Source organism: Zalophus californianus, chromosome 9, assembly GCF_009762305.2.
Source record: "Zalophus californianus isolate mZalCal1 chromosome 9, mZalCal1.pri.v2, whole genome shotgun sequence".
Taxonomy (NCBI): Eukaryota; Metazoa; Chordata; class Mammalia; order Carnivora; family Otariidae; genus Zalophus; species Zalophus californianus.
The window spans coordinates 95,538,624-95,564,890 of record NC_045603.1 but is presented as its reverse complement, the minus strand read 5'-3'; the positions used below and the strand labels follow the sequence as shown (position 1 = coordinate 95,564,890).

Below are 26,267 nucleotides of genomic sequence, written 5' to 3'. Positions count from 1 at the left end.
TATTTAATATTAGAAAACTTGTGTCATTTACCACATTGAAAGATTAAGGAAGAACATCCAAATAGATGAAGGAAACAAAAACATATAAGAAAATTCAAATTCCCTTTCTACTGAAAATTTTTTTTTAGGAAACAGGAACAGAAAAGAACTGCCTTAACTTAAAAAAAGTGCATAAAAATGAAATAAAAGACTGATAATGTTGAAATATTAGGCACCAGGAGTGCCTGGGTGGCTCAGTCAGTTGGACATCTGCCTTTGGCTCAGGTCATAATCCCAGCGTCCTGGGATCGAGCCCCACGTCAAGGTCCCTGCTCAGTGGGGAGCGCGCTCCTCCCTCTCTCCTTATTGTTGTCTCTCTCTCTCTCAAATAAATAAATAAAATCTTTTTTTATAGTGATAGATTTCTTTTTTTTAAGATCTTATTTATTTATTTGAGAGAGAGAATGAGAGACAGAGAGCATGAGACGGAGGAGGGTCAGAGGGAGAAGCAGACTCCCCACTGAGCAGGGAGCCTGATGTGGGACTGGATCCCGGGACTCCAGGATCATGACCTGAGCCGAAGGCAGTCGCTTAACCAACTGAGCCACCCAGGTGCCCTAAATAAATAAAATCTTAAAAAAAAGAAAATGTTAGGAGCATTTTCTTTAGAATGTGAAACAAATTAATAATGTTTACTGCCAATAGTGTCTTGGCAGTTCTACACATTTTAATTAGACAAAAATTAAGTGATAGTTCTAAGAAAAAATAAAACTTATTATTAGGTGCTATGTTTTACAATATTTAAAAGAATCCACAAATTATTAGAATTATGAGCTTTCAGAATGTATGTTGAAGAGGAGAAGAATAACACAAAGAATTACATTTCCATATATAAAAGTAACTATTATAAAAAATAATAAAATTACATCATTGCAACAGCATAAACATCAGATACATTTAATAAGGACACATATAATAAATAACATGCAGTGACTGGTTAGAAAAACTATAAATCATACAAGAAGACAAACACCAACATAAGATATATATTATAAATGAATAAGAAATATTATAAATACCACACTTTCCAAACTGATTTATAGATCCTGTGAAATTAATTACAGGAGTCTTCTAACATTGATATAAAAAAGATCCAGACCTTGAAAAGTAGAAAAATAAGTTGAAGGAAATTATTTTGACAATTATCAAGATGTATTATCAGACTAGAACATTAAAGCAGTGAAGTGTTGAAAATTAACTTATACAGAGGGAAAGAAAAAAAGAATTACAAAAATCATGGTATGCATGTTGCAATTCCACTATAGAAACATTAAGTTAGTGCATTTTCCTCCTGCAAATCCATTTTCTTTCCGTGTAGCATCTAGCTGTTGCTGCACCATCATCATCTAGGTAAGCACATTTTTCATTTCCTCTCACAGAAAACCTACGACAAAGGGATTAAACACCATGTACCAAAAAAATCCTGTGATTTCTCATTTGCCCAATGACCCCATTTTAAAAAATATCTGTCCAGAGTCCTGAAAAAGTGTGCTGTGGCACAGTCCTCTCTTGCTAAGGGGAAGATATCTACCAAATTAGACCATAAAAGTTCCTCTTCCAAGAATTTATACCTATTACACTGACATTAAGATAGTTATGTTTAATCAGTGGAACTATCAGTTTATATAAACCAATAGTTCTTAACACAACACGATTTTGCTTTGTGTTCCCCACCCCACCCCCCAACACACACTTGGCAACACCTGGAGACATTTTGGGTTGTCGTAAGTGGAGGTGGGGGGGAGGACTGCCTAATAGGTAGAAGCCAGAGATGCTGCTAACATCCTAAAATGCACAAGACAGCACCCCTTCCCCACAACAAAGAATTATTCAGCCCAAAATGTCAGTTGTGTTGCTGTTGAGAAATTCTATTATAAACTAAGTGGCAAAGTGGCTGGCAGTCACCATTTAGGGTGGTTATTTGGAGGTCATCTGTGCAGTAAATGTTGCAAAGTGGAAGATATGAAGGCCAGATAAAATCAGGTTAAAATGAACAAGTTTAACTTGAACTGTAAAAGATGTAAACAAACAGGTAGCATGAAGTTTGAAGAATAGATATAAATTGGAAAATATAGGTTAAAATCAGGCAAATGTTTTTTGGATTTTTTTTTTTTTTGGTCTGTGTTTATGAATCACTGGTCTTTATTTTCAAAATAACCAACTAAGATCTTCCCTCTTCTATCCTGATTTCCAACCTCCCTGGTTGATTCTTGGAACTAATCTCAGTACATGATACTGTTTTCCCTATCTCATTTTTCCAACACACACCCAAACCTTGGACTCTAGAGAAATGCAGCTAATGCCAAGGTTCTGGAGAAGGCTGTGCTATCTAAATTTAAATAATCCCCCAAAGAAAGAAACTCACCATTTGTTAAATATGGTTCCATTTACCCATCGTCCTGCTTGATTTTCTGTCATCTCCAGCCCAATCCAATGATCAGAAGTGCATTTGTATCGCTTAAGAAATGCCTTTAGAGATGAAATAAATTTTATATATTTTTTAGTTTTTACTAGAACCTATTGTGTCCCCCTTGCTTTGCAGGTTGTGAGGAGCAAGGCAACAAATGCTCAACTCCTGCTTCACCAGAAAATAGCAACGGGGTTTTGAAAAAGCATTTTACCCTCTGACAATTAGTTTTCTTACTTGTAAACAAAGATGTGAGATAAATTTTCTTTAAGATACTTTTTGATTCCAAATTGATAGATATTCTATATGCAAATCTATTCCTCCAGGATTTTAATACTGTAAACTCCCGGAAAGCCAGAGTTTTCAAATGACTTATTACACAGCCTTTCTAATCATTAGATACTTATTATAATGTTTTTCCACTTCCCAGTAAATACTAGTATGCTGATTTTAATGTTATATTTTACTTCAAATTCTCTCCCAAAAGGATCACATGGGCACGCACACAGACACACACCCTCCATATATCCAATTCCTTTAGAATTTAATTCTCAAATTTTATTTTTCTGCCCCCAAATTTCTACTTCTAAAGAGATCATTCAGGGGAAAAATATAATTTTATCTTCCTATTTCTCCTTCTCTCTTTATTCATTCAGTGTTGAAATTTCTTGCTGCCTTGGAGCCTTTTTAACTATACAATTATGTACAGAAAGTCATTGAGTCTCTTATGCTACTAAATATCTGGGAAACCACAAACTTGACATTCTATCATTCCATGTTTCAATTTTATGATAAATATGAGGAATATAGTTCACAACATTATGGTCCATTCCTGTCTATAACAGTGACACTAATAATAACTTTGACATTTTAATGTACCATTTTCTGCAGGATTTCATAAATTTATTTGGAAAAAAATTTAACTCATCGAGCTAAGCTTCGGGTTTATAAAAGAAAAGATTAATCAAACACTGTCCCTGGATTCATAGGGTTTCATTTATAGTGAAGAAACTTATGTAAACATAGAGTTAGAAAATATCCTCCTGGATAAGGAGAAGAATGTGACTGTAATAAATCCAAAGTGAAATTTTAGTTTACAAGACAGAAGTATCTGAATCTTTATAAGGCACTTGCATATAGGATGTGCTCTAAGAGGTGTATCTGGAGGGGAAGAATAGAATATTCCATAATAAATACAGATGACAAGAAAGAAGAGGACAATTCATATTCTAGGTTTAGCAAAGAGCTTGCTTGAAGGCAGAAAAAAATGTGAGAAAGGATAAATGTATTGACGACCAACAGTATATATGTTATTGGATAACTGGGAAAATTGGATGAGTTTCAGTAGTTGTGGTCTTAGTGACAGGGAACAAGGACATAAGTTTCCTAAAGCCTGTCCTAAGAAAAATGTTAATTATTATTTGCTCACTAAAAGAATACCCATGTGGCTTCTTGTTAAAGATGCAAAATAACTCTACATAAGTGGAAATAAATATGAAAACTATTTCATGAAACAAGCTATATCTCATTTTAACTAAGGAAAACATTTTGTAATTTAAGTAAACATATATAACATTTTAATTAAGCTGTTTTAAGTAAACAGTCCTTTAAAATTCTTCTATATATTATTTTTATCACTCCTTCACAGATAGCTTTACCTCATTTTGCTTGTCACTTAAATTTTGCCCAGATTATGTAGTAAATATAGGCATCTATGACTTCCAAAATATATCAGGAAATTGTAGGATCAAAGTCTCTTTTCTTGATTCAAAGAGTACAATCATTCTTAGCTGATACGTTTAATGACTTCTTTTAAGTTCAAAACTAATTATTTTGGTATGCTTTGATCTTTGTGTTCTATGATATTCACTATTTTTGTCAGCCTTTGCTGACAAGATTCCTATAAGTGAAGATTTTTAAAATATTTTGCCTTGTTAATTCTTTACCTCTCAAAAATTTTACTAGCACTCATTATTTTTCCATCTTGTTGCAAATTTAGACATTTTCCCCACAAGAGGAACTATAAAAGACAATTTAAGAATTTCTCAGAATGTTCACTGCAAAAGTCTTGCAAAATTTAGCAGTGAAACTACTGACTACATACAAATCTTCCTATTAACTCGAGTCTGCATCTTCCTTGTTGATTTGCTGTGTCTACTGTTCACATACCTAGTTTTTTGTTTTATTTGGATTTCTATACCTTTTGTTGCAACCAAAATTGTTGAGTTTTCTTGCACTATAAATTTTCCCTGTCCAGTTCACATCCATTTAAATTTGAATCAATCTTCACGCAGATTACATAAATGTATTTTATTGACCACAGAATTAAGAGAATTCTCTTTTAACAATTTTAAATGCTGTGCTGTGCTGCTTAACATTTTAAACACTTAACTGCAAATTATTCAAGTTATCTTACCTCTTATATTGACCCCTTACCTAATTTTTTTATTTGAGTACAGATGATGTACAATATTACATTAGTTTCAGGTGTACAACATAGTGATTCAACAAATTTATGCATTATGGTATACTCATCACAAGTGTAGTTACCATCTGTCACTATACAAAGCTATTACAATATCATTGACTGTATTCCCTATGCTGTGCCTTTTATTCCTGTGACTTATTCTTTCCATAACTGGAAGCCTGTACCTCCCACACCCCTTCACCCATTTTGCCCATCCCATCACCGCTTTCCCTCTGGCAACCATCAGTTTGTTCTCTGTATTTCTAGGTCTAATTCTGCTTTTTGTTTGTTTATTCATTTGGTTTTTTTAGAGTCCACATATGAGTGAAATCATATCTTGACCCTTAACTTTTAAAGAGACTAAACAAGAGTAAAAATGTATGCTTATCACATAAATGGTTCAGGGAAAGAACAGATTTCACAAGTGCAGAAGTATGTAGTTTCACAATCCTTTGTTAAAGTTCTAGGAGATTTCCTTTACTCATATAAGATTTTTGCCATGTAAATCAATATTTATTTTAAAAAGGGCCATTAAGCTTTTAATTTGTACCTGCCTTTATGGTATAGCAAATGTGGCAACTTCAAATAAATCATAGTGTGTCTTCAGTGGAAACTCATGCTTCAGTCTAAGACTTTCAGTAACATACCTATTCAATTACTGGTAGTGAGTGCTCTGATGGAGGCTCTTACAGGGACTCAGAGAGAGCAAAGCAGGACTAAGTCAGAAGAAGTTTCCTCAAAGGGGGTAGATTGGAGAATCCCATCCTTCCTAAAACAGTTGTCTTTATGGAGTACTGACTTTTAAAAGGATTCCAAATATTATAAATTCCTCTATTTATACTCCTTAAAATACAAAGATAGCTGTCAAGTCTACTACTTGATATAAGTCTTACACTATTCAAACCAAACATCACCAAGTTTTTCAACTGCATCTCACATGGCATGTTCTAAAAATCTTCTGCATAGACAGATGTGTGAAAAATTTTTAAAAATCATATTACCATTTGAATATTCCCAATGCCCCTACTTAAGAAATTGCATAAGAATTGCATATCAAATTACCATTTCTTCCTCAGTGTCAATCATAGTTAGGTCAGCACGTTGAGTGACACAGTTGTGTCTACTTGAATTCCAATCCCCTTCTTCTTTAGAGAAATAATAGCATTTGTTTTGGAAACTAATCCAATCATCTGGGCAGGAATCCTGAGTACTCCTAAATGCTAAAAGTGGAAATGAGACAAACACAATATATTAATGGCCAGATGAAATAATATGCCTCTGTATTTTGAGATCAATGGGGAAAGACAAGATTGTGATGTAAGATTTTGATCATAACCAGAATTGCATATCTATTATGCAACAAGTTGAAAGACAAATTGCATGTTAGGTTAAATGACAGCAGTTCAGGATTTGACAGGTTACTGATATTCCTTTCAACTCCAGCCTATGATACATCATCCTTCATAAGGCTACCAGTGTGATTTTACTTGTGTTAAGTCACCTGTATCACTTTTGGGTAAGTGAAATATAACAAAATCCTATCATTATCTGGGGGTAATAAAAATGCTAATTTATATTAGACTGTTATAATCTAGGACACATGCTTTAATTTCTAAGGAAGCAATTAAAAGAATAAAACAGAATATATAATTAACAATATGTGTGTTTGATTGCTTATTGTCAACTAGATACCACTATCACTGTATGGCTCTGAGTTAGATGCTGAAAAGAACCCACATGAGATTTTGAAGGTAGAAGTAAAGCAGAAACGGTTATCCTGGGAGACCAAGGGCATAAGAACTTCACAGGCCTTTTAATGAGTTTGACTTTGGTAGTCTTGGCAGCTAGATGTATTTTTAGACTTTCCTTTAATCTTTGGTTCTACAAACTCATTAGTGCTTTAAGCCAAAATCATTAGTGACTATTTCTCCTCCAGCTACACAGCTTTCCAGACCATCACTCCTCAACTACTTCCACAGTGATGTTATTCCTAATTCCCATATTAAAGTCCTATTCTTGTAACATTTCTCAGTGTCCATTTTCCTGAAGGCACCCAGAGTGAATCAGTTTTGGGTACCAAAAGTGGGTCTAAAGGAACAAAACCTTAAGGGTGAGATACGGTATTTATTGTCTACATGATTCACTTTAAAGGCATTGATTCAAACACCAGTCATAAATGGGATGCTGGTGATCTCTGGTATGTGAAGATAAAACAAATTATCACCTACAGTCATTTGATGCCAAGTACCTATAGAAGGTAAAACCTTTAACACCTTTTTCTTTTTTTTCAATTTTAATTCCAATTAGTTAACATACATTGTTATATAAGTTCAGGTGTACAATATAGTGATTCAACACTTCCATGTATCCCCCCATGCTTATCACAAGTGCACTTCTTAATCCTCATCACTTATTTAACCCATCCCCCACCTCCCTCCCCTCTGATAATCATCAGTTTGTTCTCTATAATCAAGAGTATGTTTCTTGATTTCTCTCTCTCTCTCTTTTTTCCCCTTTGCTTGTTTGTTGTTTCTTAAATTCCACATATGAGTGAAATCATATGGTATTTGTCTTTCTCTGACTGATTTCACTTAACATTATACTCTCTAGCTCCTACCTGAGATCATGTCCTGAGCCGAAACCAAGAGTTGGTTGCTCAGCTGACTGAGCCAGCCAAGTGCCCCTACAAGTAACCATTCTTAATGGAAAAATATTTAAAAACTTTCTCATGGATTTAAGAAAGAGATAAGGTTGCAACACTAACTACTTCTCTTCAACCTTGTACTGGAATTTCAATCCAGTAAAATAAGGCAATACACTGAAAGTTATAAAGATTTCAACAGAATAAATAAAAGCATTTCTATTTGCAGATAATCTGAATGCTTACATAAACTTCCAAATGAAGATTGGCAAGTTATTTAAATTAATAATTAACATAAAACTCACATTAACAAATTTAGAAGAAAAGAAATCATATGATGTCTGCTTTCAGATCACAATGGAATTAAACCAGAAGTCAATAACAGAAGATAGATGAAAGATTTCCCAAAACATGTAGATAAAACAACAAAGGTCTAAATAGCACATGGACCAAAGAAGAAATCTCAAGAGAAATTTTAAAATGTTTTGAACTGAAGAAAAATAAAAACACAATTTATCAAAACTTGTGGGATGCGGCAAAAGCAAAGCTTACAGGAAAATATATAGTATTGAAAGCATACTTTAGAAAAGAAAAAGATCTAAAATCAATCATCTAAGTTTTCATCTTAAAAACTAATAAGAGAAAACTAAACCTAACTAAACAGAGGAAAATAAATAATAAGGATTACAGCAAAAATAAATGAAATTGAAAGTATGAAATTAACAAAGAAAATCAACAAAATCAAAAGCTTGTTTTTTGATGAACAATAAAATCAGCTAGCTTCTACCCCGGTTAACTATGAAAAAAAAGAAAAGACTCAAATTAATAATATCAGAAATGAAAAAGAGGACATCACTACAGATCTTACAGAAATCAAAAGGATAATAAAGGAATACTATGAATAACTCAGTGACCGAAAATTTGATAAACTAGATGAAATGGACCAATTCTTTGAATAAAACAATCTTCCAAAACTCAAATGAGAAGAAACAGACAATATGAATAGGGCTGTAGCTATTAAAGAAATTGAATGAATAATTAGTACTATCCCAAAACAGAAAGCACCAGGCCCAGATGGGTTCACTGGTGATTTCTACCAAACACTTAAGGAAGAAATTATACCAATTCTCTACAATCTTTTTCAGAGGAGAGAAGCAGATGGGATACTTCCTAAGTCAATCTATGAGGCAAGCATTACCCTAATACCAAAACCAGACAAAGATATAAGAAAAGGAAACCACAGATCAGTATCTTTCATGAACATAGATATAAAAATCCTCAACAAAATATTAGCAAATTGAATCCAACAATATATAAAAAGAGTTATATACCATGACAAAGTGGGATTTATCTCATATCTGCAAGACTGGTTCAGCATTTGAAAATCAATTAATGTAATCTATTACATCAACAGGCTAAAAAGGAAAAATCACATGATTCATGATCCTATGAATTAAACACTTGACAAAAACCTAACATTCGTGACACAAACTCCCAGTAATCTAGGAATAGAGGGGGAACTTCCCCAACTTGATAAAGACTATTTACAAAAATACCCTACAGTTAATATAATAATGGTGAGAAACTGGAGGCTTTCCCACTAGAATGAGCTTTCCCTTCTCACCACTACTTTTCATTATCAAATTAAAAGTTCTGTGTAATGCAATAATGCAAGAAAAGGAAGTCATAGGCATACATATTGGAAAGGGGAGATGTTCAGAGATGACATGATTGTTCTATAGAAAATCTGAAAAAAACTAAAACAAAACAAAACAAAACAATTCCTTTGTTCAGAGATGACATGATTGTTCTGTAGAAAATCTGAAAGAAGTAAAAAAAACCCAATTCCTTGAACTAATAAATAATCATGGCAACGTTGGAGGATACAGGTTAACATGCAAAAGTCAATTGTTTTCCCATGTACCAGAAATAAAGAAGTGTAATTTGAAATTAAAAATAAAATATGATTTACATTAGAACCCCCAAAATTGAATACTTATGTATAAATCTAATAAAATATATACTATATTATGTATATGAGGAAAAGTACAAAACTCTGATGAACAAAATCAAAGAAGAACTAGTTTTTAGAGAGACATTCTATGTTCATAATTAGGAAGACACAATATTGTCAATATGTTAGTTCCTTCCGGACTTGAGCTACAGATTTGATGAAATCCCAATCAAAATCTAGGCAGGTTATTTATAAATACCAATAAACTAATTCTAAGGTTTATATTGAGAAGGAAAAAGTACAGAATAGCCAACTTAATTTGGGAGAAGATAAAATTGGAGGACTGATACTACCCAACATCAAGACTTGCTATAAAGCTACAGTGATCTCTAAGACAGTGTAATATCAATGAAAGAATAGGCAAATAAATCGGTATAATAGAGAAGAAAGATCAGAAATAGACTCACATAAATGTAGTCACCTGAACTTGGGCAAAAGAGCAAAAATAATATAATGGAGCTAAGACAGTCTTTTCAACTAATGGTGCTAGAACAACTGGATATTCACATGCAAAAAAATGAATCCAAACACAGATTTTACATCCTTCACAAAAATTAACTCAAAACATATCAAAGATCTAAATGTGAACACAAAACTAAAAAATTTCTAGATTTCATAGAGGCAAACCTTGATGACCATGGATATGGTGACAACTTTTTAGATACAACACCAAAGTCACAACCCATGAAAGCAATAATTGATAAGCTGTACTTCATTAAAATTAACCACTTTTGCTCTGTGAAAAACAATGTCAAGCGAATGAGAAGACAAACCACACACTGGGAGAAAGTATTCACAAAAGACTCATCTGATGAAGGACTATTATTTAAACATATAAAGAACACTTAAAACTCAACAATGAGAAAGGAAACAACCTAATTAATAAATGAATAAATGGTCAAAAAGCCTGAACAGACACCTCAGCAATGAAGATATATAGATGGCAAATAAATATAAGAAAATATGCTCCACATCACAGGTCATCAGGAAAACGCCAATGTAAACAACAATGGGTTACCACACACCTATTAGAATGGTCAAAATCCAGGACACTGACAATACCGAATGCTGGCGAGGATGTGGAGTAACAGGAACTTCCATTCATTGTCAGTGGGAATGCAAAACAGTACAGGCACTTTGAAATACAGTTTGGAGGTTTCTCACAAAACTAAACACATTCTTATCATACAATCCAGCAATTGCACTCCTTGGTATTTACCCAAAGGAGTTGAAAACTTCTGTCCACACAAAAACCTACATATGGTTGTTAATGCAGCTTTATTCATGATTGCCAAAACTTGGAAGCAATCAAGATGCTCTTCAGTAAGTGAATAGATAAATAAACTGTGATACATCAGACAATGGAATATTATTCAGTGCAAACAAACAAAAACCTCTCAAACCATAAGACACAAGGGATCCTTAGATATATATTACTAAGTGAAAAAAGCCAGTCTGAAAAGACTACATACTATATGATTCCCACTGTATGACATTCTGGAAAAGTCAAAACAAAGGAGGCAGTAAAAAGATTAGTGATTGCCAGTGGAGTTTGAGGAGAAATGAATACATGGGGCACAGAAGTCTTTTGGGGCAGTGAAGATGCTCTGTAGGATAACATAATGAAGGGTACATGTCATTATACATTTTTCCAAATTCAGGATGCACAACACCAGGAATGAACTGTAAAGTAAACTGTGGACTTTTCAATAAATTGTTTCAGATCAGAAGACTATTTGAATGAAGAAAAATACATTTGACATTATACCCAAACACTTACAACAATCAATTTCAAAAGCGTTATAGTTCTGGATGTGAAATTAGTAAAAATATAATAAGTGTTACAATGGAAACTCTAGAGTAATATCTTCATGCATGTGGAGTACAGTAAATTTCTTAAACAGGATGTAAAACATAGTAAAAATAGAGAAAAAAATTAAAAAAATTAAAACTACCTAAAAATTAAGAACTTCCCTTTATTGAAAGACATCATACAGAAAATAAATGTAAGCTTCATAAAAATTTTTTACTATACTTATATTTACATAGTAGAAGATATTTACAATAGAAAAACAAAACAAAAAACAAAGAGCTAACTCAATAAAAATATGGACCAAGTATTTGAATATACCCATCACAAAATACTGTGACTAAACTACAAATACAACAAGGAGCTTAACAGTATTGGTCATCAGGAAAATGTCAACTAAAGTCACAATAAGGTATTAACACACACTCATCAGAATAGCTAAAATAGGTAAAACTGACAACAAAGTGTTGACCAGTATGTCATAAACTTTGGGCTGGATTATCTACAATCTACGGAATTATTTACTAACGCTGACCTATACATACTCCATGGTTTACTAATTCTTCTCATAAGTATATTGCAAACAATACCCACTATTCGCTAAAAGTCTAAAAGTATGAGGATGTTCAAATCAGCATAATCTGCAGTAGTCAAAATGTGTCCAAATGTCCATCAAAAGTAGAGTGATTAATAAATTAATATATAGCATGAGATACTCTATAGCGAGGATCTGAAAACTACAACCTGAGGCCAAAAATCAGAGCTAAAAATATTTTTACATTTTAAAAATAATCGACACAATAATAAATAATAGAAAATCAAAACAATTAAGAGAGGAGTAATATTTTGTGACACATGAAAATTATACAATATTCAAATTTCCATGTTTAATTTTAGTGAAACACAGCAAGGTCAATTGTTTATATATCATGTGTGGCTCTATTTTCACTACCAATGCAGAGTGGGGTACTTGCAACACAGATTGTATGGCTGACAAAGCCAAATTTATTTACTATCTGGCTCTTTGCATGAAGCTTTTCCAACTCCCTTCAACAATGAGTCAATGAACTTTTGCTACATGCTATGACGTGGAAGAATCATACAAACATGATATGGAACAAAGAAAACAAGATGCAAAGAATACATAAAATTGTATGATCTTACTTATGGAAAAAATTTTTAAATGGGCAAAACTAACCTATGCAACAGAAATCAAAGAAGTGATTGCCACTGGTATGGGAATGTTGGGTGGAATGGGAGATTATCAGGGTGAATGATTTTTTCTTAATCATTTTTGCATCTCCCAATGCTTTACGTAGGTCATGTAATTCATAATAAACCATTCATTGATACTCATTAAATCACGAATAATGGGAAAAGAGTAAGAATAATGAGAAAAAATCATGATTGAGGCAGAAAAGAAAATGATCATTCAAAAGAAAAAATAAGTAAAGAAATAAAAAATGTAATTTACTCACCTAATAAAATAATTAGAATAATATTAATAATTAAAGATGCAAATGTAACACACCTGCAAGTTGTCATCTTACACTTGTCCTTTACACCTGAAAAAAAATTAAATTTAGAAACAGGTAAAAGAAAGACTAAATTTGCATTCATAACCATAACTAACAAACTTCTTTTGGCAATTTATTCCGATATTTCATAAGATAACACAAACATATTATTTGTTTGATATATGGAAAAAATACCAACCCCTATTTTTTTTTGAAATCTCTCAGTTCATCTTTACATTCAATCAAGTGTTACCATTGATTTTACTGTCATAGTCCAAGGAATCAAATATATATAATTCTTTAGGGTAGAATTTCTTAAGACCTGGAGCTACCCCCAGGCCTTCAGTATCCTTTTTCTATGGTACAATATCAGTACATCCTAACACTCCTTGAATATTTTTAAGAAAATCTACTTTCTAACTAATGAAAAGTTTATTTTAAAGGCTAGATAGTATAGCATATTTGAAAGTTCATAAGTAATCAGTCCAAAGATTTGGAATTGAGATTTTTTGCTACAAACGAGCAAAGGAATTTGAACAAGACACTTGTTTTTTCCTGGTCTGGAATTATTAGTGTCCATTTGGGGAAAAAAAATGGTACATAAGTTTTTTTGAAATAAAACTTTTTTGTTATTTTATGTGATTATAAACATCCTTAATGTAAAATTTTATGAAATTTTAAATGTTACAGGAGGTATTTTAAGATAGATGATAGGGCGCCTGGGTGGCTCAGTTGGTTAAGCGACTGCCTTCAGCTCAGGTCATGATCCTGGAGTCCCGGGATCGGGTCCCGCATCGGGCTCCCTGCTCGGCGGGGAGTCTGCTTCTCCCTCTGACCCTCTCCCCTCTCATGCTCTCTCTCTATCTCATTCTCTCTCTAAAATAAATAAATAAAATCTTAAAAAAAAAGATAGATGATAAACTTATTGAGGGCATTTACCATTCCTATCTTCTTCCTAGTGAAGAGCTATTCTTTTGTTGAATAAACATTTTTCCTTTGTGGATGTATGAAAGATATTAAATTTAAAACACATCTAAGGGGCACCTGGGTGGCTCAGTCATTAAGCGGCTGCATTTGGCTCAGGTCATGATCCCAGGGTGGCTCCCTGCTCAGTGTGGAGCCTGCTTCTCCTTCTGACTCTTCCTGCTGCTTCCCCTGCTTGTGATCTCTCTCTCTCTCTCTCCATCAAATAAATAAATAAAATCTTAAAAAAATAAAACACATCTAAATTTCTACTACTTAGACATAACCAGCATTATCATGTGGGTTAACATCCTTCCATCCATATATCTCTCTAATCCTATTTTCACACATATAACCTCCCCCACAAATACACATGATTTTAAATGAGTACAATCATCACGGACCCACTGTTTTATATTCTTATGTTTTCAGTTAACAGTTTGTTCTTCTCGTGTGTGGTTGACTGTTAAGAATGGCCCCCAATGAAACCCTCCTTCACTGTTGGTGGGAATGCAAGCTAGTGCAACCATTTTGGAAAACAGTATGGAGGTTCCTCAAACAGTTGAAAATAGAGCCACCATACGATCCAGCAATTGCACTACTGGGTATTTACCACAAAGATACAAATGTAGGGATCCGAAGGGGTACGTGCACCCAATGTTTATAGCAGCAATGTCCACAATAGCCAAATTGTGGAAAGAGCCAAGATGTCCATCGACAGATGAATGGATAAAGAAGATGTGGTATATATACACAATGGAATATTATGCAGCCATCAAAAGGAATGAGATCTTGCCATTTGCGATGACGTGGGTGGAACTGGAGGGTGTTATGCTCAGTGAAGTAAGTCAATCAGAGAAAGACATGTATCCTATGACCTCACTGATATGAGGAATTCTTAATCTCAGGAAACAAATTGAGTGTTGCTGGAGTGGTGGGGGGTGGGAGGGATGGGGTGGCTGGGTGATAGACATTGGGGAGGGTATGTGCTATGGTGAGCGCTGTGAATTGTGCAAGACTGTTGAATCATGGATCTGTACTTCTGGAACAAATAATGCAACATATGTTAAGAAAAAAGAAGAAGAAGAAGATAGCAGGAGGGGAAGAATGAAGGGGAGTAAGTCGGAGGGGGAGACGAACCAGGAGAGATGATGGACTCTGAAAAACAAACTGAGGGTTCTAGAGGGGAGGAGCGTAGGGGGATGGGTTAGCCCGGTGATGGATATTAAAGAGGACACATTCTGCGTGGAGCACTGGGTGTTATGCCCAAACAATGAATCATGGAACACTACATCAAAAACTAATGATGTAATGTATGGTGATTAACATAACAATAAAAAAGAATGGCCCCCAATGAATCACGCCCCCCTGTGTCCAGCACCCCTTTGGCACATGATCCTGCTTCTCCTTCCATCAAGAGATCTACTGTATTCCCCACCACCTGAATATGAATCACCTTGTGCCTTGCTTTAAGCAATAGACTGGTAAAAGTGACCTGGGTGGCTCAGTCGTTAAGCGTCTGCCTTCAGCTCAGGTCATGATCCCAGGGTCCTGGGATCGAGCTCCACATTGGGCTCCCTGCTCCGAGGGAAGCCTGCTTCTCCTTCTCCCACTCTCTCTGCTTGTGTTCCCTCTCTCGCTATGTCTCTTTCTGTTGGGTAAATAAATAAAATCTTAAAAAAAAAAAAGTGACACTGAAACTTTAGAGCCCAAGTCTTAAGAGACCTTGTAATTCCTACTTTCACTGTTCTGGAGCCCAACATAACAGAGGAGACAAGAGCCATTCCTCCTGAATCTGTCCTTATCCCTAAACCTTAGAACCACAAGCAATACGATTGTTGTTTTAAGCCACTAAAAGTTGGAGGTGCAACACCTGGATTTATACATCATGTTAAAGAATAATTTGACAATATAAATTTAATGACTGATAATACTTTTATGTAGCTATACTGTTTAAAAAAAATCCTTTTCTGATGGGCATTTAGGCTGTCTCACCCTTTTTAGTTTTAACCAGAATTAGAACTATAGTTTAAATGTCTTGCACGTTTGTCTAATTATCCTGTTAAGAAAAAATTTTCAAAGATAAATAAATTGGCATATACTGATTAGGTGTTCTTCCAAAAGTATGGAGCTATCTACACTATCATGCATAACATATGAAAATATTGGTACTTATAAAAATTCATAATAAAGTAATTTTTAAGAAGTACCATAAGGAGGGAGAGGGAATGCAGCAAAGAGAAAACTAGCATTGTTTTTGAGCCACCAGACTGTTATTATTTCAACTATGTGAGAAATATAATTAGGAATTATGTCTAACCTGTCTGTTTCTGCCAAATTTCTGAAAAGTCCTGTCATTAGTTGTGCATTTCTTCTGACCACCTGGAATTTCAAAGCTACATAATAAGCATCAACTGCAATGCTTCACTTGTGTACCAGCGTTGTTTCTTTGTTCATTCTTTGACAAATATTTACTGATCACCTACTATGTGGTAGTTTCCATAAATATAATAATAAACAAAATGACATAATCTATGCTCTCCTGGAATTTGGATTTGGTGGAAAAGACATAGTCAACTGAAAAAAAAATTAAAAATTACAGATTGCGACAAGAGCTGGAAGGCAATAAGCAGGGTGATAGATAAAGTGAAAATGACCAGAAAAGATAGTGTGTAGGGGAGGGTAGAATTCTGTGGAAGCGACATTAAAACCAAAACATAAAATATGAGCAGTGGCCATTTATGTGAAATAAACCAGAGAAAGCATTTTAAGCAAAGAGAACAGCAAGTTCAAGTGCCTTAAATCAGGAAAGAATTGAAAAGAATGTGGCCCAAGTAGAACAAGTTTGATAAGGTCCGAAGTAGCATGGAATAGTGACTAGTTAGGAGCAAAATGATGCTAAGCTTTGAAGGCCCTGGGAAAGAACTTGACATTCTTCAAAGTATAATGGAAGCCACTGAATTGTTTTAGGTGGATGTTTGGCACTGCTACATTTATGCTTTTAAAAGTTCTCTGTGATTGGGGCACCTGGGTGGCTCAGTTGTTAAGCGTCTGCCTTCAGCTCAGGTCATGGTCCCAGGGTCCTGGGATCGAACCCCGCATCGGGCTCCCTGCTCGGCAGGAAGCCTGCTTCTCCCTCTCCCACTTCCCCTGCTTGTGTTGCCTCTCTCACTGTGTCTCTCGCTGTCAAATAAATAAATAAAATCTTCAAAAAAAAAAAAGTTCCCTGTGACTAGTGCGTGGAGAGACTATTTAGGGAGTTATAACTCTAATCAATCGAATTATGGGGATCTCGTAAACAAGGGTGGTAGCAGTGGAGGTAGAAAAATCAAATGGAGCACTTGGAGGCCACTGATATCCTTGATAGAATGGTTTCAGAGTCAGACAGAATAAGGGCATATTGCTGGAAGTAAGGAAGTAAAATCAGCATGTAGACTCAGAGAACGTGTGCTGTGTGTATGAGAGCAAGAAAAGAAGTAGTTAGTTAGAATGAGATGGGTGATTATTATAGGGTTTTTTTTTTTTAAAGATAGAACACACAATGTTTCTTTTATGAATTTGGGGATGATTTAATATGGAAGGGATAGATTGCTAATGCAGGCAAGAAAGGGAGGGAATAATTAAATTAAGAAGACGAATTCTTGCACAGGCTACAGGGGTTGTGGTCTGAAGTACAAATGGAGGGGGTATTCCTAGGTAAGAGAAATGACCCTCCCTCAAATGTACCAAAGACATAAAGAGGAGAAACAAAACATACACCTGTGTTTTCAACCTTTTATTTCTGTATATGCCTCAGTTCCAAACTGTAGTCCAGGCTCTGTCTAATGGAGTTTTAATCACCTTTCAAGTGTCACCTTCTTAATTTCTCTAATTCCCTATTAGTTTTCTTCAAATATCAGGCATCAAGAAAACAAGTATTTTCCTCCTTTTTCTATATCATCAGTCAAGGCAATGTGTCATTACATGCATAGAGCACCAGACTCAATAAGATGCCTGTGCCATGACTGTGGTGAAGAAACAGCATGGCTTTTGTTGTACGTGTAGCACAGAAATAGCGGGACTAGAACCAAAAGGCTAATTCATGTTGGGGCATATCTTTTCACAAATAATCAGAGAAAAGAGATGACTGAAGACTCTCTCGATGCTTCGATGCCACAATAAAGCTAGGAAATGTCATATAACCCAGAAGAATCCTCCGCCCCCACACTCTCAATACCACCAAACAGCATAGATTAAATGTTCTGTCCTGAGCCCTAAAATCTACTTTTCTACATTCAATATAAATGGCTTTCATTTTATAAGTTCCTTCTCTTTATCCTTATATTAAATGATCAATACCTGTACCTGCACAAATTATCGAAAAAACAAAAAGAACAGGAAATGTTGGTTTCCCACTGTGAATTTAGTAGTGACAGATGAACTTCAAAGAAGTTGCTCAGCCCTTATAATGTGTTCAACAAAGGAAAGTAAAAACAGATAATATCCCCGGGCAGCTCAATAAAAACCTATTAATAATGTAACTAAAATAGTTCTAAACTCATCCCTATCATAATCTACACAGTTAAGGATTCCAATTACTTTCCCCATAGAGCTGACTCAAGTAATTTCTCTCCGTTTCTGGAGCTGATCTCCTCCGTGCTCGATTCCGCAGCATATATTCTAAAATTGACAATGATCTCCAAGTAGAGATAAGAAGAAAAATCCAGGGTGACCAGTGAATTTAAAACTAAATAAAATACACTTTTTCTTAGCTGACAGCTATGGGAAAAAATTAACAAATTACTAATAAGAGAGAATAATATAAAAGAAAATATTAAAAGATAAATTATATCATGCACTAAATTAACTATTACAATGGTGTTTATAAGTTCAAATTATATATCTATGTATGCTATATCTAATATACATATACATAATATTACTTAGTAAATTACAGACTATATTTGTAATATATATCATTTATTCATACATAAAATATATAAATTCATATTGATGATTGATATTTAGGGTAGAAATTAACATTGATTTTATGAGTGGCTAGAAAGCATTCTTAAAACTTTTGGTTCTGATATTTTCATATTATCACCTAATATTTGATCCCATTGTCCCCAACCCTCTTTGATCTAACCTTAGACAGAATTATCAAAAAAAATGAGGAATAAGTATTTATGCATTCTAATATGAACTGCAGTAACAATAACTTTTGACACTTGCATGCACTAGTAGACTGAAAAGAAATTAAATGGCAAATACTTAAAACCAACCAGAGTCCCTAAATTGATTATTGTATTTAATGGATTTTAGCCTCTCTTCTTTACCATATTTTGACTATGAAGACCCCTGCTGAAATACCTTTGAAAGATTTTTCTGCTAGATTTCAAGTTTGGATCTTACATATTCTGAACTTGCTAGTTAGTATGTCCAAAGCTACCGAGTTATTTTCTAGTTTCTCGTTTTAGTTTTAAAGTGAATTTTCTTTTCTTATCTTTCTTAAGGTTGCCAGAGACATCTTCAAGGACATCAGAGTACTAGTGATTGTTTAGATTAGAGGAGGAGAGGGAGATAATCTTTCTGTTATTAAGTACCCCAAAGTCTGGCTTATTGTGACTCCACTCACTGTCCACAAACAATCTTTTAAGACATTAGAAATATTGGCCAAATTTTTCATATTGTGGCTGCATCTGGGCCTTGAAGGAGTATGCAGATCAAATTTAACATTTTCTCCAGTATTTAGTTTTATTAAATACTTAGTAAAAATGAAATTAAATCTTGAATAATTTTAAACTGTGGTTAATCCCTCTCCACTATCAGTTAAAATAATCTCCATTCATAAGACAAAACAGCCAATTACAAATCTGAATTTTCATTGTCACAATTTTCATTTTATGGAGATGTTAACTCAAAGAAGGATTTTTCTGCCTTGATGAAAAAAACAACAAAACCCATCCCATACCTTGGAAGGCTTTTAACATAATGGCATAATTTCCATCTATAACTTTCATTCTGAACTACTGTGAATGTCCTTACCTTGTTTCTTTTCATTGGTTCCTTGATTCCTGTGATCAGTCTGGGTGGCTATCTGGGGGCTTTGTGTCATCTCTTCCAAAACCTCTCTTCAAAATTTTAAATTGAATGTAAAAATGTTATTAGTATCTTCAATAGAAGCTCCAAACTAGAATTATTCTACTTTAGAAAAACAAGGCAATGTTAAGCAGTATTTCTCAAAATGAAAGTAACAGTGTGTCTGATAGAGTCAAATATTGTCTAAACAGTTTCTTCCTGTAAAACAAAAAAAAAAAGCACCATTTGCTAAAGAAAGAGGAAGTTCACTAAAATGTAAAGAAGTAACAAGTTCAGAGATTCCTATTTTCTCGATAGAGGATACCCATCGAACAAAAAAAATATTCAAGAAGCTATTTTTTCTATTGTTTCAAGAATATTACATAACTGGTGTCCTTCCAGGGTCATAGAAGATAAGAAAATTAATTAAAAGACATGATTTAAGATATGTGTTTAGACAGGTGCCCAGGCACAACAATCCTATGTTTAGAAAGACAAACTTAAAGGTGATGAAATCAAAGATTAGAAAGCTATGTTTCAAGCTGGCTACTGAAGCAAGAACAAAAACAATTTTCTCTCTTTCTCGGACGCTATCATGGCCCTATGCACACCTACACACCCCTAACAAACAGAAAGCAGAAAGAGGAAAAGGAAAATAAAGTTAAAAGGTACTCAGAATATTATCATCAATATTCAAGATGGTAATGCTATTAGGCTAGAGTTAGATTATTAGGAAGCAATTTTCTTTTCAAATCTGTACTCATCAGAATTTTCAAATGATTTCATATTCTCTTTCAATAAATACATTAAAAATCTAGAGAGGCAGCTGACGTCCTACAAGCTGCTTCAGGATTAACACCATATTTGTTCTGACAGGGACACTGTGAAGGGAAAAAGAAATGAGAATGGAGAGGAAAGTAGAAGACAAAGAAATGAAAAGAAAAAAAATGTGAAGAGAATAATCCCATTTAATATAGGATTAAACTCTCCTAGATGGCCTTGAATATATAGCTCTGGTCACTACTATCATCACTCAAAACAAAATTATGCAAGATAAAAGGCAGATAACAAAATCGTTCCTTCCATTTTGGGACAGAAAGAAGACTAAAAGTTTGGGGAGAAATGAACATTTCTACCTATGTTATCACCAAAATATTCTATCCATAGGACTATTAGAAATGCATATATAGGAGAATATAGGGATTGCACTATCATAGTTGAGTGAAATTTAGTTTTGTTCCTAAGGAGATGCAATTAAGATATGCAATTTCACTCAAAATATACAACATTTCCTTCAGTTCAAAGTGTTTGCTGATGTACCTTTGCAGTTCATCCCAGGAACCAGGCAGCCACTAATCTACTATCAACAGAGATGAGTTTTGGTGGTTTTAGAATTTTCTATAAATGGAGTCATGCACCCTTGTGAGTCTGGATCTTTTGCACAGTAAAATGTTTAGGAGTTTCATCCAGATTGTGGCATAGACCAGCAGTTCATTCCTTTTCATTGCCAAGCAGAATCTTATTTTGTGAATATATAATAATTTGCTTATCCATTACCCCATTTGGTTGTTAACACTTTTTGACTATCAGAAATAAAATCACATCAATATTTCTGTTAGTCTTTCTGTGGGACAATTATTTTCTAATCTTTTGAGGAAAGGCCTAGTAGTGGAATTGCTAGGTCATATAGAAAATATGTTTGTATTTTTTTGTGATAAGAACACTCAACATGTGATCTGGGAGGTGATGGATATGTCTATTATCTCGATTGTGGTAATGGTACCGTGGGTGTTTGCATATGTCCAAACTCATCAAACTGTACACATTAAATACGTTCAGTTTTTTTGTATATCAATTATACCTCAATAAAGCTGTTTTTTTAAAAGAAAATGTATGTTTAATTTTGTAAACATAAAATATCTTCCAAGGAGGTTGTACCATTCCCTCTATTAAAAAGTAGGACAGTTGCAGTTCCTCCACATCAACAGCAGCATCTGATATGGTCAGTCTTTTTAATTTTCACCATTCCAGTAGGTATGTGGGGGTATCTAAATGTACTTTTAATTTCTGATAATCTGTTGAGCATTTTCTCATGTGCTTATGGCAATTAATATATATATATATTTTTAAAGATTTTATTTATTTGAGAGAGAAAGATAAAGCATGAGAGGGGGGAGGGGGAGCGGGAGAAGCAGACTCCCTGCTGAGCAGGGAGCCCGATGCGGGACTCCATCCTGGGACTCCGGGATTATGACCTGAGCCAAAGGCAGTCGCTTAACGGACTGAGCCACCCGGGTGCCCTATATCTTTTTTGCTAAAGATTTTATTTATTTATTTGTCAGAGAGAGAGAGCACACAAGCAGGGGGAGCGGCAGGCAGAGGGAGAAGTAAGCTCCCCCCCCACCACCATTGAGCAGGAAGCCAGCTGCAGGACTGGATCCCAGGACCCTGGGATCATGACCTGAGCCAAAGGCAGACACTTAACTCACTGAACCACCCAGGCATCCCAAAATATTTTTTTTGGTGAACTCTCTATTCAGATATTTTGCCAATCTTTATAGGATGATTTGTCTTGTTTTTAATGGGTTGTAAGATATGTGTATGTGTATATATATATATGTATATATATATATATACACATACACATATTTATTATATGTATATGTTGTTATGTTTATGTTTATGTGTGTCTTGCAAATTAAAAAGGCAAATCATCCTATAAAAACATATATAATGAGTTGTAAACTAATATATAAACAATATGGAAACAATTCCTTTGTCAGATACCTGTATTACAAATACTTTCCACCATTTGTAGAGTGTCTTTTCATAAAAGCTTTCTCAAAAACCTCAAAAATCTAGAACTGTCTAAATGTTGAGCTATCTAGACCTTTGAAAGTAGCATATTCTCCATTGTTAAAGTCTAAAGTTTATCCTTGCTTAAAGATGATGCTGAATCCTCTGCCATCAAAGAAATTACACACTCTCCTTATGATTATCCCTTCCTTCCCCTCCTGATCATAAAGCCAATAACTAAGATTAGCTGTTAACCTTGACACTCAGGAGAAATTCAGACCTGACCAATATTTAATGGCAACCTAGAGAGTACACAATGTGATTAGATTCCAGAGGCGTTAGATCAAGAGAGAAACACAAAGCTGGATAAGGGAGATTTTATCAACACTGGAGTACTCTCTTAAAGCATAAAATTTAATAACTTGGCAAGATGTTGTGAGAGGGTGTTGATAAACTGCTAAAATAACTCCAAGAAGATTGAAGAAAGTAATAGCCCATGTTAAACAGAGTAAAATGCCAGAATTGCTGTGGGAGATTGTTAAAGAGAAGATAAAAATACAAAAATACAGCAGTTGGCGTTCTGCAGTGGGTATACTCTATATGGACAGAAAATCCACCAAGCGTTCTATGGGATGGTATGATGGGCACCCGTTATATGCAAACAATGAATCATGGAACACTACATCAAAAACTAATACCGTACTGTAGGGTGACTAACATAATAATGAAAAAATAAAGCAATAAAGTATACACTGGCAGAAGAACATAAGTATCACTGAGAAGCTTACTGCAGATTTCCTCTCTAGACCAAGGGTTACAATAGGAGATGTCTTCACAGAATTGGATTTACAGATAACATTGAGACTGATAGGATCTTGGAGTAGTAGAAGTCAAATGGCACAGCTCAACTCTGAAACAAGGTTGACAAATATTGTAATGAAGGTTGAGTTTGGAGTAGCATCTAGATTCCTGACAAAGAGAAAGTTATAAAAATGTTAAATGTCTCTGAGGGTAAGACAGATAGATAGCTAAGAGGGTATTTTTACTTATGCGTTAGTCTTTAACCTGGTGCTACAGAGAAAAAAAATAACAACCCAAACCCTAGTTTGCATAATTGCTGATTCCTGTGATGTAATTACTCTCACCATAGCTGATTTCAAGCTACCAATGTGACATCACTAAATGCCAGAGTTGAAAAGAGATGTGTAGTAGCGTATGGTTATATAGTAGTAGTGCATGGTTATATAGTATTTCTATTATTCAGTTATAGTGGATGTAAAAAAACTTCACGTGTAGATAATGGTAAAATATAGTAAAAAATAACCAGAAACTGACTTATGCTAAGTATTTATTACTTTTGTTTTTAATATAATTTATTTAATTTTAGGTTTAAATAATAGTAATTTTTATAATAATTATATTCAATGATTGGCTCACGAAGTCCTGAAAATTTAATAGATTTTGCATGCATACCACTGGGTTTTTCTCAAAAGCTACAATAGAAATAAATCAAAAATGGATGATCAGTAAGCTAAGGAAAACCATCCCCCCAAAGTTATAAATTATTACCTCATCTTACTTCCACCTGAGCCAGTTTTTTGACTCAGGACCCAATTATTAAAGAGAAAAGCAAGTCCTCAGAAAGAAGACCACATGGCTAGCATAAATCAAAGTGATTCCTTCAATCCAATCCCAAAGGCACATATATTAGTCTTCTCAGGCTGCCATTTCAAAATAGCACTGGCTGGGTGACTTAAATAGTAGAAATTAATTTTCTCACAGTTTTGGAGTCTGGAGGTGCAAGAAAGTTCCAGACAACTGATGCCTGGTGAAACCTCTCTTTCTCACTTGTAGATGGCTGTCTTTTCACTGTTTCCTCGTATTACTTTTTGTCTGGATGCATGGACTGACAGAGAACTCACTGGTGTCTCATCCCTTCTTACGAGGACATCAGTCATATCAGATTAAGCCTCAACCCTTATGTCCTCATTTACCTTAATTATTTCCTTAAAGGCCCTAACTCCAAATACAGGACAATGGGGGTTAGAGCTTCAATAGATGAATCTGGAAAGCCAAAATTTAGTTCATAATATTCCATCCTCTGGCCCTTCAAATAGCATATCCTTCTTGCATGTTAAATATATTCACCCCATCCCAGTGGCCTCAAGTCTTAACCTATCCAGCATCAATTCCAACTCCGAAGTCTTATCGAAATTATGTCTGGTGAACCTTCAAGTATGATTCACCTTGAGGCAAAATTCATCTCTAGCTGTGAAACTGAAACCAGACAAATTATGTACTTACAAGATACAATGGTGGGATCAGCTCAGATAGACATTCTTATTCCAAAAGGGAGAAATCGGAAAGAATAAAGGAATGATAGGCTCCAAGCCAGTCCAAAACTTAGGAAAATTCCACTACTCTTAGGGCTCAAGAGTAATCTTTTTTTGCCTGAATGCTCACTCTGTGGGCCCACTGATAAGTAATGTCATCCCCAGGGACCCAGGTTTCTCAGCTCTGAGCGGCAGCCTTGCCCCTGAGGCCCTGAGTAGGAGCCTTCTGAAACTGAGGAGGTTGCCCCACACTCTGAAACTGAGGAGAAAACAGCCTTGTCCCTCCCTATTCCCCACTTCCTCCTCTTGTCATATGTTCTGGGCTTGTGGTAGGAGTGGCAGTCCTGATGATCCCCAGTAGTTTTTAGGGTTATCTTCTTGAAGGATAAAGCATGTTCATAGAAGCCCAACAGTCTGAAAACCTTTTATTTCATCTTCAGTTCAAATTTGCAGTGTCTTTGCTGGTGCATTCTTATCTCTATTTCTGGCTTCTAATGACATGGCTGATGAAAATTATGGGTAATATCTTTATGGAGTGATTGTCCAGTTTCACTTTTGGTGTTTTCCCCAGAGCAGATGTTCTCACTTTTCTGCTATATTGATAGGCTGAGAATTTTCCAAATCTTCAAGTTCTAGATACTTTGCTTAATAATTTCTTCTTTAGTGACCTAACACTTTTCCTTCAAAGTGCTTATCATGTTTTAGTTTTATATTCATGGACTCACTGATTCTATCTACTATTCTCATGAACTTTGAGTTTCCTGTTGCTTCTGCCTAGAAATATCTTTCCTCAAATACCCAAAATGTTATTACATCATTTTTTCCAAGTATTTGCTTAATGTCAACTTCTCAGTAAAGTTTGTGATAATTCTATTTAAATAGCAAACTATCCCCACTTGCTACTCACAAAGAAAAGTCTTAATTCCAAGAACATATACACATATATATATGGTATGAATATATATTTACTTACTTATTTTGCTTACCCGTTGCCACTGAAGAGAGACATTTTCCTGTATGTGCGTGCATGCACAATGCACAAATGTGGTAAAGGTAGTGCCATGTAGAGCAAGCTTTTTACCAATGTAAGGACTAGAGTAATGGGTAGGTTTTTGTCCCTTGTTCTGCTTTCTGCTCCTGAGACAAAGTAATCTAAATGACTTTTCTAAAGATGATTGTGTGAGATAAAAATCCTCCTTGATATTGAGTAACACTCAACT

At 34.7% G+C, this 26,267-nt stretch overlaps 1 protein-coding gene across 1 annotated transcript; it reads right to left on the bottom strand.

The window, feature by feature from the left end:
- Positions 1-516: 516 nt before the first annotated feature.
- CLEC2B (C-type lectin domain family 2 member B) lies at positions 517-25,177 on the bottom strand. The gene is made up of 6 exons (XM_027595726.1): positions 25,019-25,177; positions 19,886-19,971; positions 12,857-12,943; positions 5,976-6,133; positions 2,405-2,508; positions 517-1,423 (listed from the first exon to the last, which is right to left on the bottom strand). Exons 2-6 carry the CDS (start codon positions 19,953-19,955, stop codon positions 1,315-1,317), a joined length of 528 nt encoding a protein of 175 aa, XP_027451527.1. The 5' UTR covers positions 19,956-19,971; positions 25,019-25,177; the 3' UTR covers positions 517-1,314.
- Positions 25,178-26,267: the final 1,090 nt, after the last annotated feature.

Excerpts from the sequence above, each read along its gene's own strand:
- CLEC2B (XM_027595726.1), bottom strand. The coding sequence starts at position 19,955 with ATGACACAAAGCCCCCAGATAGCCACCCAGACTGATCACAGGAATCAA. Across the intron at positions 6,134-12,856 it reads TATTCTAATTATTTTATTAG|CATTTAGGAGTACTCAGGAT; the intron begins GTGAGTAAATTA and ends TTCCACTTTTAG. Across the intron at positions 1,424-2,404 it reads GGAACCATATTTAACAAATG|GTTTTCTGTGAGAGGAAATG; the intron begins GTGAGTTTCTTT and ends CCTTTGTCGTAG.